Source organism: Gopherus evgoodei, unplaced genomic scaffold (genome assembly GCF_007399415.2).
Source record: "Gopherus evgoodei ecotype Sinaloan lineage unplaced genomic scaffold, rGopEvg1_v1.p scaffold_40_arrow_ctg1, whole genome shotgun sequence".
NCBI lineage: Eukaryota > Metazoa > Chordata > Testudines > Testudinidae > Gopherus > Gopherus evgoodei.
This window is the reverse complement of record NW_022060061.1, coordinates 2,333,646-2,349,409: the sequence shown is the minus strand read 5'-3', so window position 1 is coordinate 2,349,409 and position 15,764 is coordinate 2,333,646. Positions and strand designations below refer to the sequence as shown.

Here is a 15,764-nt window from a genome sequence, read left to right as displayed (position 1 = left end):
CCTGGGAAGAATCATCCCCATTTCACAGATGAGGAAACTGAGGCACGAGGGAGTGGAAGTGACTTTCCTGGGGTCACACAGGGAGTCGGCGGTGGAGGTGAGCATCCATCTTCTCCCCAGGGAGGGGGCTGCTAGGCCCTGGGACTCCCGTGTTCTGCAGTCAGGCCTGGCCTGGCTTCCCTTCCCCAGCATGTGTGCACGAGGCTGTAACTGACGAGGGGGGTGCTGCACTGGGGGGAGATCCTGGCCGCTTTGAAAGCGATGGCAAAGCCCCCCAGCTGCAGCAGGGCCACGCTTTCCTCCCAACTCCCTGCTCCTCTTCTTGCCTGATTTACACCAGGAGGGATCGGGGCCCAGGGGTCGGAAAGTCTGCTCTCTGCACACGGAGGCTGCGCTGACCTGGTGGAGGGGAGGGGAGGGGAGCAGGGTGGGACACGAGGAACCCATCATGCCCGCTCCCTCTTGGTTGGCTGGGACCAGGGTCACACTGGTGGGAGGGGGACAGTGATAGGAACCCAGCTGCCCCCGTCTTCAGAGGCTGCTCCGGGTTGTCCGGAGGGGGCTGTGGGTCCAGCGTCCTCACAGGATGCTGCAGGTTTTCTTGTCTTTGAAGGGGTTGGCAGAGGCAGGGACCCCAGTCAGCAGCGGGTCGCTCTGGGCGTGTGCCCGGCAGTACTGCAACAGCTCGCAGGCTGCCTTGGAGACCTAGAAGGGGAGAGAAGGCAGGTGAACAAAACCAAACAGTGAAGTGGTTAGAGCAGGGAGCCCTGGGAGTCAGGACTCCTGGGTTCTATTTCCAGATCTGGAAGGGAAGTGGGGTCTAGTGGTTAGAGCAGGGAGCCCTGGGAGTCAGGACTCCTGGGTTCTGTTTCCAGATCTGGGAGGGAAGTGGGGTCTAGTGGTTAGAGCAGGGAGCCCTGGGAGTCAGGACTCCTGGGTTCTGTTTCCAGATCTGGGAGGGAAGTGGTGTCTAGTGGTTAGAGCAGGGAGCCCTGGGAGTCAGGACTCCTGGGTTCTGTTCCCAAATCTGGGAGGGAAGTGGGGTCTAGTGGTTAGAGCAGGGAGCCCTGGGAGTCAGGACCTTACCCTGCCAGGCTTCCCAGAGACAGGGACAGAACCTAGGAGGCCTGGTTCCCAGCACCCTCCCTGGAAGCGGGGTGGGGTCGAGTGGCCAGAGCAGTGGCGTGCTGGGAACTGGGACTCCCTGGTTCTAGCTCTGTCTTGGGGAGGCCCTGGACTGTGAATTCCTGATTCCCACTCCCTTGCTCTAACCACTAGAGCCTACTGTCCTCCCAGAGGCGGCAACAGAACCCAGGAGCCCTGACTTCCAGCCTCTGCCCCACAACCGCAGCCAGGATGTCACCACAAAGCACCATCTCACAGACGGGGAAACCAGCTCTGGGCAGAGAGCTCGGCCCAGGCTTTACGTAGGGCCTGGCGTGGGTTAGTGCCAGCGGGGAGAGCCCCCTCCTGGCACAGCTGAAAGGGGCTAGGAGCCTCCCCGTCCCCCAGACCCCCACGCTGCCTCACCCTTTCGGAGCTGACTTTGCAGCTGATCCCGGCAGGATCTGGCTTTCTGCTGGGCCCCGCTAAACCATGTGTGAAAGGAACACGCTGGCCTGACCCCGCCACCACCTCCCGGGCAATTACCGTGTTCCTTCCCCTAATCCGTCCTGTAAACAGGGGCCTGAGAACGGAACAGCCTGAACTCGGCATGTACCCGGCCCAACGCAGAGTTGGAAGCCCCCCCCAACGCACCCTGGGCAGGAGGTCTGGAAAGGGACTCCCCACTGCCCCTTCTCAGGCCCCTGTGCACTGCTACCCTATGGGGCAGATCTGAGCTGTGGCAGGGGCCGGCAGCTCTGGCATGGGGCAAGGCTGTGCCTCTCCCTGCATCCCCCCCCAATCAAATGGTTCTGCCTCTGGCCATGCTTCCCTGGGGAAAGCTCCCCCCCAACTGGGAGCCTGTCATGTCAATTCCCCGCCCTGCCCCGCTCTGCTCTTTCCCGGGCAGGTGTGTGTGGATAAGAGGGGCCTATTTAGGCCTTGAATCTCTTCTGCTCTAGCTTGGCAGCTGCTGCTGGTTCATCACCTCTCCTGCTACTCCCTGTGACACGAGTTTGTTAGGCCTCAGGCTGGTTTCTAGGGGGGGCAGGGGCAGAAGCAGAGTCTGAGCTAGGAAGAGAACCCAGGTGTCCTGCTCGGCCGGGGCCTGGAGGCAGAACTCTCGTCTCCCCCTCACTGGCCGGGCCCTGCCAATCCAGCACTAACTGAATTCCCCAGTGTAAGGATTGTGGGGGGCTCATGTCACCTTCATTCTCTCCAGCCCGGCTTCTGTCCGCAGCTGCTCCACTGCCCTCCGGCCCTGGCTTGTGTCATTGCAGCTGGCCGCCTTCCCCAACATCTGCAGGGCACAGGGGGCCAGGTTAGACCAACGAGGGGGTGAAGATGCTGGACTCCTGCAGGCTGCTCCACAAGAACCGAAGCAGCAGGCAAAAGTCCGTGACGTTTAAATGGCAGCCGATCTGAAGACTCCCAAATGCCTGTGACCTGCCGCTGAAATGCAGCCACCTCTGGGGTGGGGCATGGCAGATATCTAACAGCGCATGCCAACGGCTTGGGGCAGGCACAACTCTTGGGCCAGGAAGCCTGGGCACCCTTCCCTTTTATCCTTCCATTATTACAAACATGCTGCATGTAGTTTATAGTCACGTTAATCATCCTTTCCCATCCCTCCAGCTGCCCACGGGTCTTGGAGCACTTTGAGAAGGTTGGTTCACCCTCTCTGCTCTGCAACACGGGTAATAGCACCACTGAATAGGTGGGGAAACTGAGGCACAGAGCATGGCTGTGACTTGGCTTGGGGTCACCAACCAAGTGCTAGAGCTGTTAGAAGCCAGGACTCCTGGCTCCCACCCTGCCCTGCTGTAAGCACTCGACCTCGTGCTGAGAACGGGATAGAAGCGAGGAATGCAGACATCCAAGCCTTCCTCTGGCCAGTTTCCCCTTCCAGAAGCGGGGCTACAAGCCAAGAGACTGATACTCCTTGGTCCTATTCCAAGCTCGATGGGGGTCGCACACACACACACACACAGTTGGAGTTTGATCCCTGCACCCAGTTCTTGCTCCTGCCCCGGGAACAGGCTGTCCCAGAGCTGGGCCGATCCTGGCAGGAGCCATCTGAGTCCTCCAGACGCTCGTGAAACTCATCCCCTCCGGTCCTGAGACCCGGCATTGGAGCCCAGTCCTGAGCCGAACCTCGTCAGTTCCACGGCCTCCCCCGTTGTCTCAATTTAGGGAAGGGGGGATCAAAATCAGGGTCTGTTTTCTGGCTCCCCCCCCCGCCGGGGTTGCTCCGCTCACCTCCGATGGCGACACACGTCCCCCCAGTCTGCAGCCTGGCGCGCTCCCCAGGTGCTGTATTGCTGCCCGTTTGTCAGTCTCCACCAGCCCCCGATGCCCCCGCCTCTGCCCTATTTATCCCCCCCAGCCCCAGCCCCAGCCACCCCCTGCCTGCCCTCGCCTCGCCAGCCAGAGGTTCAGTCGGGCCTCCCGCCCGCCCCACAGGCTTTGATGCCTTTGAAGCCAGCTGGGCCCTGTACAGAGCGAAATGTCACCCAAAGCGTGGCAGCTGCTCCGGAGTGCCCCCTGCTGGGCTGGGCAGCGTCTTAGCCCTGAGAGCAGCCGGAGCTAACGCAGGCTGCTCCCAAAATGCAGCCGGGCCGGGGGTGAAGGGCTCGCAGTGGTGGGGGAGGGGAGAGAGTGGCAATCATGCACTGGAACCCAGGAGTCCTTCCCAGATCCCCTCTTCCTCAGTTCAACCACTAGACCCCACACCCCTCTCACCGCTGGGTATAGAACCCAGGAGTCCTGGCTCCCAGCCCGCTCCCTGCTCTAACCACTAGGCACCACTACCTTCCCAAAGCCAGGAATGGAACCCAGGAGTCCTGGTTCCCATCCCCCTCCCTGCTCTAACCACTAGGCACCACTCCCTTCCCAGAGCCAGGGATGGAACCCAGGAGTCCTGGTTCCCAGCCCCCACCCTGCTCTAACCACTAGGCCCACATCCCTCCCGCCGCTGGATATAGAACCCAGAAGTCCTGGCTCCCAGCCCCTTCCCTGCTCTAACCACTAGGCCCCACTCCCTTCCCAGAGCCAGGGATGGAACCCAGGAGTCCTGGTTCCCAGCCCCCACCCTGCTCTAACCACTAGGCCCACATCCCTCCCGCCGCTGGGTATAGAACCCAGAAGTCCTGGCTCCCAGCCCCCTCCCTGCTCTAACCACTAGGCACCACTCCCTTCCCAGAGCCAGGGATGAAACCCAGGAGTCCTGGTTCCCAGCCCCCCCTGCTCTAAGCATTAGGCCCCACTCCTCTCCTTGCACTTGGAAAAGAACCCAGGAGTTCTGCCTCCCACTGCTGTATTCGTGAGCCCCCGGGCAAACCTCTGGTGTTACGGGATCCAGGGGCCTCCTGGGAAGAGCTGCAGGAGTCTGATCAATCTGCTCGCAAAGGATGAGCGGATCTGGGGGGCAGGGAGCTGCTTCTCTCCTGCGGCTCTAACCCACAGGCAGGGGCTGGGCATTTCCAACCTGCCAGATGGGCTCGGACGCAGCTGCAGGTCCCGCTGCGAAATCTGTCCCCCTCAGGCAGTTCTGGATGCTCCAGTTCCCATTCTGACATGGGGCAAGTGGGGTCCCTCGCTGGCTTGCAGCTGGGAAAAAGGGGGTGGCTGTGCAGGGACCCCAAACCCTGGCTTTCCGGGGTCACTCCCAGCCATGGTATTCGGCCTCGTCCCCCCTCCAGCCTGCTGGGCACCCCTGAGGTTGTCAGACAGGGTTGGAGGTCAGTGGCGGTCACGCTGCTTTGAAGACAGACGCCCCTTTGCCTAGGCATCCGGCCCATCTGGCTCGGGGCCCCAGGAGGTCACGGCTGCTGGTGTAAAGGCAAGGTGGGGCGGGGGGAGAAATCTGCTCATGGGGCCTGGGTAGCAGGACACCTGCTGTGTCTGGGCCAGGCCTCACCCGGCTGCTCCTCAGTGTGTGATCGGGACTCACGTCCACTGCTCCCCACACCTCAACCACACCAGAGAGCGGCAGGAGGGCAGGGGGTGCCGGCTGGTGATGGTGGGTGATATTGGGGCAGAGGGTGGGGTGGTAGATGGGACGAGGAACCAGAAAGAGGGGGCAGCTTGGATACCACCATGATGGGCGCAGTAGCAGAGCCTACCCAGAGATGGCAGGAGCTGGGGGGTGGAGGCAATACAGCCTGCACCCCAGTTTGTGGGGCTCAAGGGAGCAATGAGCCATTCGAGCCTGGCTGCAGCAGCCTCAGGATGACGGGACACGTTCCAGCCAGCACAGGATTGCTAGGAAGGGCTAGGTCATAGATTCCAAGGGGACCAGTGTGATCACCTAATCTGTCTAACCGGCCATGCGATTTCCCTGGTTGGATTCAGTTCCTGTCTGAAGGAGAGTGGGTTGTTTAGAAAAACATCCTGTCTTCATGTAAAGACTGTCTGGGATGGAGGCTCCGCCAGGACCCTTGGCAAAGGGTTAATTACCCTCACTGTTCACCACGTATGCCTCCCGGACGGCTCTGTGCCGTGAAAGCCCAGTTCCCGGAGTACAGTTCCCCGGAACAGAGAGCTGGTCTATGGTCACAGCAGGTGGAGCTGGGAACAGAACCAGGCTGCTTTGCCTTTCAGAGGGAACAGGCCCCGGTATGTGCGTCTGGAACCGCTCCAGATCGATATGGCGCTGAGTCACCGTACAAGCCGCCTATGGCAGATTACGAGGCTGCTGACTCAGCACCAGGGTGTGTAGCTCGGATAGGAACGGCTCATGCATTTACACACATAGGGGATGTCTATGCTATGAAATTAGGTCGGTTTTATAGAAGTAATTTTTAGAAATCAATTTTGTACAGTCGATTGCGTATGTCCACACTAAGTGCATTAAGTCGGCAGAGTGCGTCCTCACTGCCGTGGCTAGCGTCGACTTCCGGAGCGGGGCACTGGGGGTAGCTATCCCACAGTTCCCGCAGTCGCCACCGCCCATTGGAATTCTGGGTTAAGCTCCCAATGCCTGATGGGGGCAAAAACATTGTCGCGGGTGGTTTTGGGTACATGTCGTCAGTCGCCCCCTCCCTCTGTGAAAGCAACGGCAGACAATCGTTTCACACCTTTTTTCCGTGCAGACGCCATCCCATGGCAAGCATGCAGCCCGCTCTGCTCAGCTCACCGACACCGCCGCGGTTGTGTCCGGGGTGCTGCTGGCAGCAGATGGTGCAGTAGGCCTGCTAACCATCCTCCTCCACCACTTCTGCGGCAACTCTGCTCTGCTGCTAATGCCTGGATAGCAAATTGCTCCATGTTGTCCGTCATGGGCTCCCAGGTACCTATGTTCTTCCTTGGGAAATGTACGTGGTGCTAACCACCGTCCTCCACCGCTTCTGCTGCAGCTCTGCTGTCCTGGTGCCATGAATCCGCCTCACGGGTCCTCTCGTCGTTCGGTGTAAATATCTATTCTTGTGGCATCCGTCGCCATCCACCGCTTCCCCTGCCACTCTGCTCTGCTGTCCTGGTGCCATGAGTCCGCCTCACAGGTCCTCTCGTCGTTCGGTGTAAATATCTATTCTTGTGGCATCCGTCGCCATCCACCGCTTCCCCTGCCACTCTGCTCTGCTGTCCTGGTGCCATGAGTCCGCCTCACAGGTCCTCTCGTCGTTCGGTGTAAATATCTATTCTTGTGGCATCCGTCGCCATCCACCGCTTCCCCTGCCACTCTGCCCTGCTGCAGACGCCATCCCACAGCAAGCACGGAGCCCGCTCGGCTCACTGCTCCTGCACTGAGCATTGTAAACACCTCGCGCATTATCCTGCAGTCTGTGCAGAACCTGCAAAAGCAGCGAGGAGGCGACGGCAACGCGGCCACGAGAGCGATGAGGACATGGACACAGTCTTCTCTCAAAGCACGGCCCTGGCAATGGGACATCGTGGTGGTAATGGGGCAGGCTCATGCCGTGGAACGCTGATTCTGGGCCTGGGAAACAAGCACACCTGGTGGGACCGCGTAGTGTTGCAGGTCTGGGATGATTCGCAGTGGCTGCGAAACTTTCGCAGGCATAAGGGCACTTTCATGGAACTTTGTGACTTGCTTTCCCCCGTCTGAAGTGCAAGAATACCAAGCGGAGAGCAGCCCTCACAGCTGAGAAGCGAGTGGCCATAGCCCTGTGGAAGTTTGCAATGACAGACAGCTATCGGTCAGTCGGGAATCAATTTGGAGTGGGTAAAACTACTGTGGGGGCTGCTGTGACCCAAGCAGCCAACGTGATCACTGAGCTGCTGCTATCAAGGGTGGTGATTCTGGGAAATGTGCAGGTCATAGTGGATGGCTTTGCTGCAATGGGATTCCCCTAACTGTGGTGGGGCGATAGATGGAACCCATATCCCTATCTTGGCACCGGAGCACCAGGGAACCCAGTACATAAACCGCAAGGGGTACTTTTCAATGGTGCTGCAAGTGCTGGTGGATCACAAGGGACGTTTCACCAACATCAGCGTGGGATGGTCGGGAAAGGTACATGACACTTGCATCTTCAGGAACTCAGGTCTGTTTAAACAGCTCCAGGGAGGAATTTACTTCCCAGACCAAAAAATGACCGTTGGGGATGTTGAAATGCCAATAGTTATCCTGGGAGATCCAGCCTACCCTTAATGCCATGGCTCGTGAAGCCGTACACAGGGACCCTGGACAGTGGTAAGGAGCAGCTCAACTATAGGCTGAGCGAGTGCAGAATGGTGGTAGAATGTGCATTTAGACGCTGAAAAGCGCACTGGCACAATTTACTGACTAGGTTAGACCTCAGCGAAACCAATATCCCATCATTACTGCTGCTTGTTGTGTGCTCCACAATCTCTGTGAGAGTAGGGGAGAGACGTTTATGGCAGGGTGGGAGGTTGAGGCAAATTGCCTGGCAGCCGATTACGCGCAGCCAGACACCAGGGAGGTCAGAAGAGCACAGCAGGGCACCCTGCACATCAGAGCAGCTTTGAAAACCAGTTTCATAACTGGCCAGGCTACGGTGTGACAGTTCTGTTTGTTTCTCCTTGATGACAACCTGCCCCCTTGGTTGACTCTACTTCCCTGTAAGCCAACCGACCTCCCCCTTTCCATCACCTGTTTCAGAGGCAATAAAGTCATTATTGTTTCCAAATCATGCATTCTTTATTAATTCATCACACAGATGGGGGGAAACTCGCAAGGTAGCCCAGGAGGGGTGGGCGAGGCGGGAAGCACCGGGTGGGGTGGTGGATGAGGGGAGGAGGGAAAGACAAGGCCACTCTGCACTTCAAAACGTATTGAATGCCGGACTTCCGTTGCTTGGGCAATCCTCTGGGTGGAGAGGCTGGGTGCCCTTCTTCTTGGGTGTCAGGGTGAGGAGGATGTGGAACTTGGGGAAGAGGGCAGGCGGTTATACAGGGACTGCAGCGGCGCTCTGGGCTCCTGCTGCCTTTCCTGCAGCTCCACCAGACACCTGAGCAGCTCAGTTTGCTCCTGCATTAGCCTCAGAACTGCAGCCTGTGTCCTTCGATCATGCTGCCGCCACCTCTCCTCGTGCTCCCACCTCCTCTCCTCGCGTTCATTTTCTGCTTTCCTGAACTCTGCCACTGTTTGCCTCCACGCCTTCTGCTGAGCTCTGTGAGCGCGGGAGGCCTGCAGGAGTTCGGAGAACATCTCGTCCCAAGTGCGTTTGTTTCGCCTTCTAATCCGCGCTGCCCTCTGGGACGGAAGCGAGCGGGGGAGCATAGAACCATTTGCAGCTGTGGGAGGGGAAAAAAGGGAGAGTTGTATGTAAAAACGACACATTTTAGAGAACAAGGGGAGACTATTTCACACTGAATCAAGCGATTCACATTACATTGCACATGTGCGTTTGGTGCAAGGTCGCATTTTGCCTCTTATATTGAGGGCCTGCCGGTTTGGCATGAGAAATCGCACAGGCTCGTCTGGGCAGCAGAATTCGGCTTGCAGGGAGCCATGGTGAGGCAAAGGGGTTCGGCTTCTTCAGCCTTCATAATGTGTGGGAACCGTTTCAAACAGCAGCACCCTCCTTTCCCATACCCAGCAAAGCCCACTGGGTTGGCCATTTAAAGGTGGGTCTGAGGTTTTAGGCTCAATCCAACCCTCCCCCCCCCCCGCCCTCAATTCTCTGGGATGATCCCTTCAACCCCACCCCGCACCACGTGGCTAGTAGCAGGAAAGATCCCTGTCAGCCAAACACCGAACAACTCAGCTAGCCAGCAACTGCTCTCTCCTGGGTCTCATCTTACCAGCTGTGTGGGAACCTTCACCCCCATGAAGGGCTCTGAGTGCACTTCTGGCCCAGGGGCTGCTGGCTGCATGGGGGGAGGATTTCTAACTCACATAGGCTCTCAGGCCCCCTGCTCCCAGCAGCAGCAGCCCACACAAGGGGGAACTGACATTTCCCAGAGCCGAGGGGGGAGAGGAGCTGCCGATCCTGCTCCTCCAGGACAGCCGCAGAAACTTCTTGCTCAGGGAGGAGTAAAAGCCTATTCTGCTCTGCCCTGGAGACGGGCCACTTTGACCTGCCCCGGGTTAGAACCTGCAGCCACATGGGCTCATCTGCTGGCTCCCTGCCAAAACAGCTGATAGGTGGCTGCACAGGACATAGATTGGTTAGAAACAGCTAATCCAGCCGCCCCCACCCCCAAAGGTTCAGGGGGCTCTGTATGCCCCAGAGCTGATCTGCAGCTACCACAATTTATAATCTAGGGTTACCAAAGCTCCGTATTTCCCCGGCCGTTTTTAGATATTTAAAAATTCCTCCCAGACGGGATTTAAGAAGTAAAAAGCCGGACATGTCTGGGAAAATACGGAGGTATGGTAAATTAATCATTAAACACGCTGGCTTTTAAGGCCTGTATTATATGCACAAAGGTACACTCACCAGAGGTTCCTTCCCCGGCCTCGTGGTCCGGGAGTTCTGCCTGCACGGGCACTTCTCCCCAGATAGAGATCAGATCCAGCCCCTCCCGTTCGGTCCACGCTGGAGCTCTTTTGGGAGTCTGGGACTGCATGGCCACCTGCTGATCAGCTCCCCACGCTGGCCCAACAGGAAATGAAATTCAAAAGTTCCCGGGTCTTTTCCTGTCTTACCTGGCCAGTGCATCCGAGTTGAGAGGGCTGCCCAGAGCGGTCACAGTGGAGCACTATAGCTCCCAGAGGCCAATACCGTTGAATTGCGTCCACACTACCCCAAATTTGACCCTGCGAGGTCGATTTTAGTGCTAAACCCCTCACCGGGGAGCAGTACAGAAATCGATGTTAAGAGCTCTTTAAGTCGACAAAACAGGCTTGGTCGTGTGGACGGGTTCAGGGTTAAATTGACCTAAGGCTGCTAAATTCGACCTCAACCCGTAGTGTGGACCAGGGCTTACATGGGGATAAAGGTGCCTTATGCTGGTCTAGTTTATTCCCCTTCCCATACTGGAATAGCAGCGCCAGACCTGCGTCTACACGAGGGGAAGCTGATCTGGTTTAATAGCCTGGCCTGGTACAGATAGGGTTGCCAGTTTTGGTTGGATATATTCCTGGAGGTTTCATCACGACATAGTCTTTAACAAAAGCTGAATCTTTAATTCCTGGAGAGTCCAGGACAATCCTGGAGGGTTGGCATCCCTAGGTATAGGGCACCTATATACTGGTGTACTGTGAGCCGGGGTAGGGCGGCTGCTTGGAGGCTCTCGGAGTTGGAGGACACTTGACCCTTGAGGGCCACCGTTCCCGGATTCAGTTCAAGATGGCGGCTCCCACGCAGCGGGGGTTGAGGGGGGCAAGATGGCAGCGTCCAGCAGTACGGAGGCAGGGCGCACGCGTGACCCCACGGGGCTGCCGTAGCCGGGCCGGGTCAACATGGCGGCGGCCAGGACCGGGAGTGCGGCAGCGGGGGCCTGAGGCGCCGGTACGAGCCAGCCGGGCGGGGGGGGGGGTGCGGCGCTCCCCGGGGCGGGGGCTCGCTGGCGGGACGGGAGGGCTGGAGCTCGCTCGCAGCGGGGAGGCGGGGGATCCCTGCGGGCGGGGCTGGAGCGGGTAGGGGAGCTGGAGTGGGGGGGCTCGGAGCGGGGGGCTGGAGCTCGCTCGGAGCGGGGGCGGGGCTATCTGGGGGCGGGGCTGGAGCGGGAGGGGGATGGGGGGCTCGGAGCGGGGGGCTGGAGCTCGCTCGAGGCGGGGGAGGGGCTATCTGGGGGCGGGGCTGGAGCGGGAGGGGGGCTTGAGGCGGGAGCTCGCACGGGGAGCGGGGGGCTGGAGCTCGCTCGGGGCGGGGGAGGGGATCCCTGCGGGCGGGGCTGGAGCGGGTGGGGGTGCTCGCACGGGGATGGGGGGGCTCGGAGCGGGGGCGGGGCTTGCAGCGGGGGGGCTGGAGCTCGCTCGGAGCGGGGGAGGGGCTATCTGGGGCGGGGCTGGAGCGGGAGGGGGATGGGGGGCTCGGAGCGGGGGGCTGGAGCTCGCTCGGGGCGGGGGAGGGGATACCTGGGGGCGGGGCTGGAGCGGCAGGGGGGCTTGAGGCGGGAGCTCGCACGGGGAGCGGGGGGCTGGAGCTCGCTCGGAGCGGGGGAGGGGTATCTGGGGGCGGGGCTTGAGGCGGGGCTCGCTGGGGGGCGGGCCTGGCGAGGGGCTGCCCCTGCCCCGTCCGTGACCCCCCCTCCCATCAGCGCAGAGCCGCGGGGCGCCGGGCCCATGGAGAGCGCCGGGGAGCGGTTCCCGGCTGCGGCCGTGGCGGCCGTGCTGAAGCCCAGCGCCGGCCTGCCCGAGGCGAGCCTGCAGGTGCGGGGCTACGACTTCGACCGCGGGCTGGATCACCGCGCCCTGCTCCAGTCCTACCTCACCACCGGCTTCCAGGCCACCAGCTTCGGGCAGGCCGTGCAGGAGATCAACCGGATGGTGAGACGCGGGGAGCCAGGAGCCTGGGTTCTGTCCGGCTGCGGGAGGGGAGTGGGTAGAGCAGGACGATGGGGGCTGGGAGTCGTACCTCTCTGCTACTGGCAAGCCACTGCCCTGCTCTGTGCCTCAGTTTCTCCATGTCCATTTGCTCCTCGAGGCTGCCAACGAGAGCCAGAGGGCAGGGGGCCGGTAGCTGGGGTGCCTGTGGGGTGGGGGGTGAGTGCCCCGACCCGCCCGCCCGGGTGCCCCTGACATGTGGCTGCTCCGGTTCCCAGATCGTGGCGAAGCTGGAGCCGCTGGGTGAGGAGGAGGAGACCCGCGCTGACCTGAACCCCTGTCGCCGGCAGCCCTCGGGCTGCACCATCTTCCTGGGCTTCACCTCCAACCTCATCAGCTCGGGCATCCGCGAGACCATCCGCTACCTGGTGCAGCACAACATGGTATGGCCCCTACCCCCCCCATGTCCCTTGAGCTCCCTTGGCACTGAGCACCCGTGTCCCTGAGGACCCTTCCCCGAGCCAGGCTCTGACACCCAGGCTGCTGCCATATCCCCCCATTCCCCTCAACCCCAGTGCTAGGCTCCGACACCTGAACAGCACCCACCCCCTCACCTTTCACCTGGGGGCTCCCAGCACTGGGGTCCCAGGGCAGGGGGCTCTGACAGGCAGGGGTCCCTGTGCTGCGCAGGTGGACGTGCTGGTGACCACGGCAGGCGGCGTGGAAGAGGATCTCATCAAATGCCTGGCACCTACCTACGTGGGGGAGTTCAGCCTGCGGGGGAAGGAGCTTCGGCAGAGCGGGATCAACAGGTACGGGGGGGCTGCTCCGGTCTAGCCGGGAGGGTGCACAGCTGGGAGGCAGGACTCCTGGGTTCTCTGGGAGGGGAGTAGGATTTAGTGGCTAGTGTGTGTATGTCGGGGGCGGGGGTGGGAGCCCGGACTCCTGGGTTCAGTCCCTGGATTGGGAGGAGAGTGGGGAGGCTGCGGGTCAGGAACTAATGCTCCAGAGGTAAAAGGCTTCATCTCCTGTTCCCAGCCACTCCGCCAGGATCCTCCCTGCTCCCCCTGATCTGTGGGGATCAGGACATGCCAGCTGTCTCCCTGTTCCGTGGGGCTTGTGGAGAGGCTGAGTCCAGCTGGTTTGGGGGGTGGGGGCCTGAACCTGCTTGTTTCTCTCCAGGATTGGGAACCTGCTGGTTCCCAACGACAACTACTGCAAGTTTGAAGACTGGCTCATGCCCATCCTGGACCAGATGGTCGCTGAGCAGAACATGGAGGTGAGAGCCAGGGGATGGGGGAGGCCGTGGCCCAGGGGAGGGGATGGTGCTGGGCCTGTAGGATGCTGGGAGTCTCTGACCTGATCCCTACTCAACCCCGCCAACCCCTGCCACAATACTTGGCACGTGTAGATGCGAGGGGAGTGGTTAGAGAAAGGGGGGCTGGGAGTCAGGATGCCTGGGTTCTATCCCTGGCTCTGGGAATGGAGCGGGAGGTCTAGTGGGTTGAGCAGAGGGTGGGCAAGGCACGGGGAGTCAAGACTCTTGCCTTCTATCCCTTGGGAGAATCACATTCCTCTGTGCCTCAGTTTCCCTATCTGTACCGTGAGGGGGAGAGCCGTGAGGCTGAGCAGGTGAATGTTGATAACGCCCTCTGAGCTGCAGGGGCAGGGCAGGGGTCGGGTCACGTTGCCCAGGCAGGAGGGGGTGGTTTCACCACAGCTTTGGCTCTTGGGTCCTGCAGGGTGTGAAATGGACCCCGTCCAAGATGATCGCACGGCTGGGCAAGGAAATAAACAACCCGGAATCGGTCTATTACTGGGCACAGAAGGTCAGTTGGGGGGTCCTGTGGTTCAGGGGTGCTCCTGTTCGTTTCCCCACTGGGGCTCCAGGATTGGACTGTTAGCTGACCCTCCGCCACAGCCTGGGTGAGCGGCTGGTTGGAGCGCTGCCCCTTTAAGAACAGGCTAGAGAGCGACTCAGAAATCTGCCACGTCCCCCTGGGTTCCACCCAGTCTGGCGGGGGTGGGGATCAGCAGCCTATTCCTCCGGGCTTCCCCCCTTCCGTGCGGGGGGCCAATCCACAGCCCCCCCACCTCACAGGGGAACAAACCTCTCCAACCTCATGGCCCCAGCTACCCCATCTAACTCCCCCCCTCCCTCTGAGCCAAGCTCTTTATTGTGACCTCTGTGGGGGCAGGGAACATCTCTCGCTACATGTCCATGCAGCACCCGGCATGACGGGGGCCCTGATCTCTGTCGGGGTGGGTGGGTGTCTAGGCTCTACCATAATATAGTGGCCCTGCTCCTCCACAAATGCTACTTTTGAGGGAGGAAACCCCCCTCTACCCTCAGCCCACCCAATCAATTGCCATAGGTGGAACTAACCCAAACTCCCCGCCCCATCTCCTCTGCCCTGCCCCACACTCCTTGCCCCACTTATGTGTCCCTTGGCAGAACAACATCCCAGTGCTGAGCCCGGCCCTGACGGACGGATCCCTGGGGGACATGATCTTCTTCCACTCCTACAAGAACCCCGGTCTGGTGCTGGACATTGTGGAAGGTGAGTCTCTCCTTCCCACCCAGGCATGGGCCTTTCTCTGCAGCATCCTGATTGCTCAGTGCCCCCCTCCCAGCCCCTGGTTTAGACTGGGCAGGAATGTCAGGCCCAATCCCTGCAGTGCTGGGGGGATTTCTAGTGTGGGGGGGACCCCCTTCAAATCAAGCTCTTGAGAACCCTCTCTACATTGCCATAGAGCGTACAGATTGTTCCCCTGCTGAGACTTCCCACCCCAAACAAGGTGCAGAGGGGTTCCTGGCTTCTAGCCCAGCTCGGGGAGGGCAGTGGGATTTAATGGTTAAGCCAGGGGAGGGAGTGGGGCAGGACTCCTGGGTCCTCCCCCCGGGTGGGAGCAAGCAGCAGGAAGAAGGGGGTCACCGTGGTCTCTCTCTCTCGGCAGATCTCCGGCTGATCAACACCCAGGCCATCTTCGCCAAGAAGACAGGCATGATCATCCTGGGTGGGGGCCTGGTCAAACACCACATCGCCAATGCCAACCTGATGGTGAGGGATGGTGGGGGGTGGGTATGTCTTGCTGGCTGGGCTCGGGCGGGCCTGCCTGGCCGCTGGGGGCTGATGTGTGTTGACCCAGGTGTAGCTGTGCTATAGCTTCAGCTCCAACACTCATTTGGGGGATTACGTTTTTCACCACAAACTGCACCCTCCCTCCCCCTGTCACGTTTGGGGAGGGGGCTAGGAGAAACCCGCTCTGGGGTCACGCTCCCTCCCTCTCCGCCTTGCAGAGGAACGGGGCCGACTACGCCGTCTACGTGAACACAGCACAGGAGTTTGACGGCTCCGACTCAGGGGCCCGGCCAGATGAGGCAGTGTCCTGGGGAAAGATCCGCATGGATGCCAAGCCGGTGAAGGTGGGCATGGAGAGCTGGAGGCTGGCTGTGTTTGGTGGATGGGGAGCTGGAGGGATTGGGGGGCGGGGGTGAAGGATCTGGGTGCCTGCACTCATGTCCCTGGTTGCTCTCCTGGTGGCAGGTTTACGCCGACGCCTCCCTGGTTTTCCCGCTACTGGTGGCTGAGACCTTCGCCCAGAAAGCCAGTGCCTTTGGCTCCAAGAAGCAGCACGACTGAAACCCGCTGGCTCAGCAGGGCCCCGGACTGGGACGCAGTGTGGGGAGTCCAGATGGGGAGGGGAGTCCTAGGAACAAATGGGCTTATACCCAAGCCCAATTTCCCCTCTCCCCTACCCGTCACCGGAGACTGCATGCACCCCCCCAGCCTCTGCCCCT

General features: G+C 60.5%; 2 protein-coding genes across 2 annotated transcripts; one reads left to right on the top strand and one right to left on the bottom strand.

The window, feature by feature from the left end:
• Nucleotides 1–104: 104 nt before the first annotated feature.
• GNG14 (G protein subunit gamma 14) lies at nucleotides 105–2,738 on the bottom strand. The gene is made up of 2 exons (XM_030545950.1): nucleotides 2,312–2,738; nucleotides 105–705 (listed from the first exon to the last, which is right to left on the bottom strand). The coding sequence occupies exons 1-2, from the start codon at nucleotides 2,402–2,404 to the stop codon at nucleotides 580–582; spliced, it is 219 nt and encodes a 72-aa protein (XP_030401810.1). The 5' UTR covers nucleotides 2,405–2,738; the 3' UTR covers nucleotides 105–579.
• A 9,008-nt stretch (nucleotides 2,739–11,746) lies between these two features.
• Nucleotides 11,747–15,700, top strand: DHPS (deoxyhypusine synthase). Its single transcript, XM_030545939.1, has 9 exons — nucleotides 11,747–11,965; nucleotides 12,241–12,405; nucleotides 12,653–12,774; nucleotides 13,145–13,241; nucleotides 13,705–13,791; nucleotides 14,418–14,523; nucleotides 14,921–15,024; nucleotides 15,264–15,389; nucleotides 15,511–15,700. The coding sequence occupies exons 1-9, from the start codon at nucleotides 11,762–11,764 to the stop codon at nucleotides 15,604–15,606; spliced, it is 1,107 nt and encodes a 368-aa protein (XP_030401799.1). The 5' UTR covers nucleotides 11,747–11,761; the 3' UTR covers nucleotides 15,607–15,700.
• Nucleotides 15,701–15,764: the final 64 nt, after the last annotated feature.

What these genes read in the sequence shown, in the direction of transcription:
- GNG14 (XM_030545950.1), bottom strand. Translation starts at nt 2,404, where the DNA reads ATGTTGGGGAAGGCGGCCAGCTGCAATGACACAAGCCAGGGCCGGAGG. An exon ending in CCGGGCTGGAGAGAATGAAG is followed by an intron (nt 706 to 2,311) that starts GTGACATGAGCC and finishes CTCCCCTTCTAG; the next exon opens with GTCTCCAAGGCAGCCTGCGA.
- DHPS (XM_030545939.1), top strand. Translation starts at nt 11,762, where the DNA reads ATGGAGAGCGCCGGGGAGCGGTTCCCGGCTGCGGCCGTGGCGGCCGTG. An exon ending in GGTGCTGGACATTGTGGAAG is followed by an intron (nt 14,524 to 14,920) that starts GTGAGTCTCTCC and finishes CTCTCTCGGCAG; the next exon opens with ATCTCCGGCTGATCAACACC. An exon ending in TCGCCAATGCCAACCTGATG is followed by an intron (nt 15,025 to 15,263) that starts GTGAGGGATGGT and finishes TCCGCCTTGCAG; the next exon opens with AGGAACGGGGCCGACTACGC.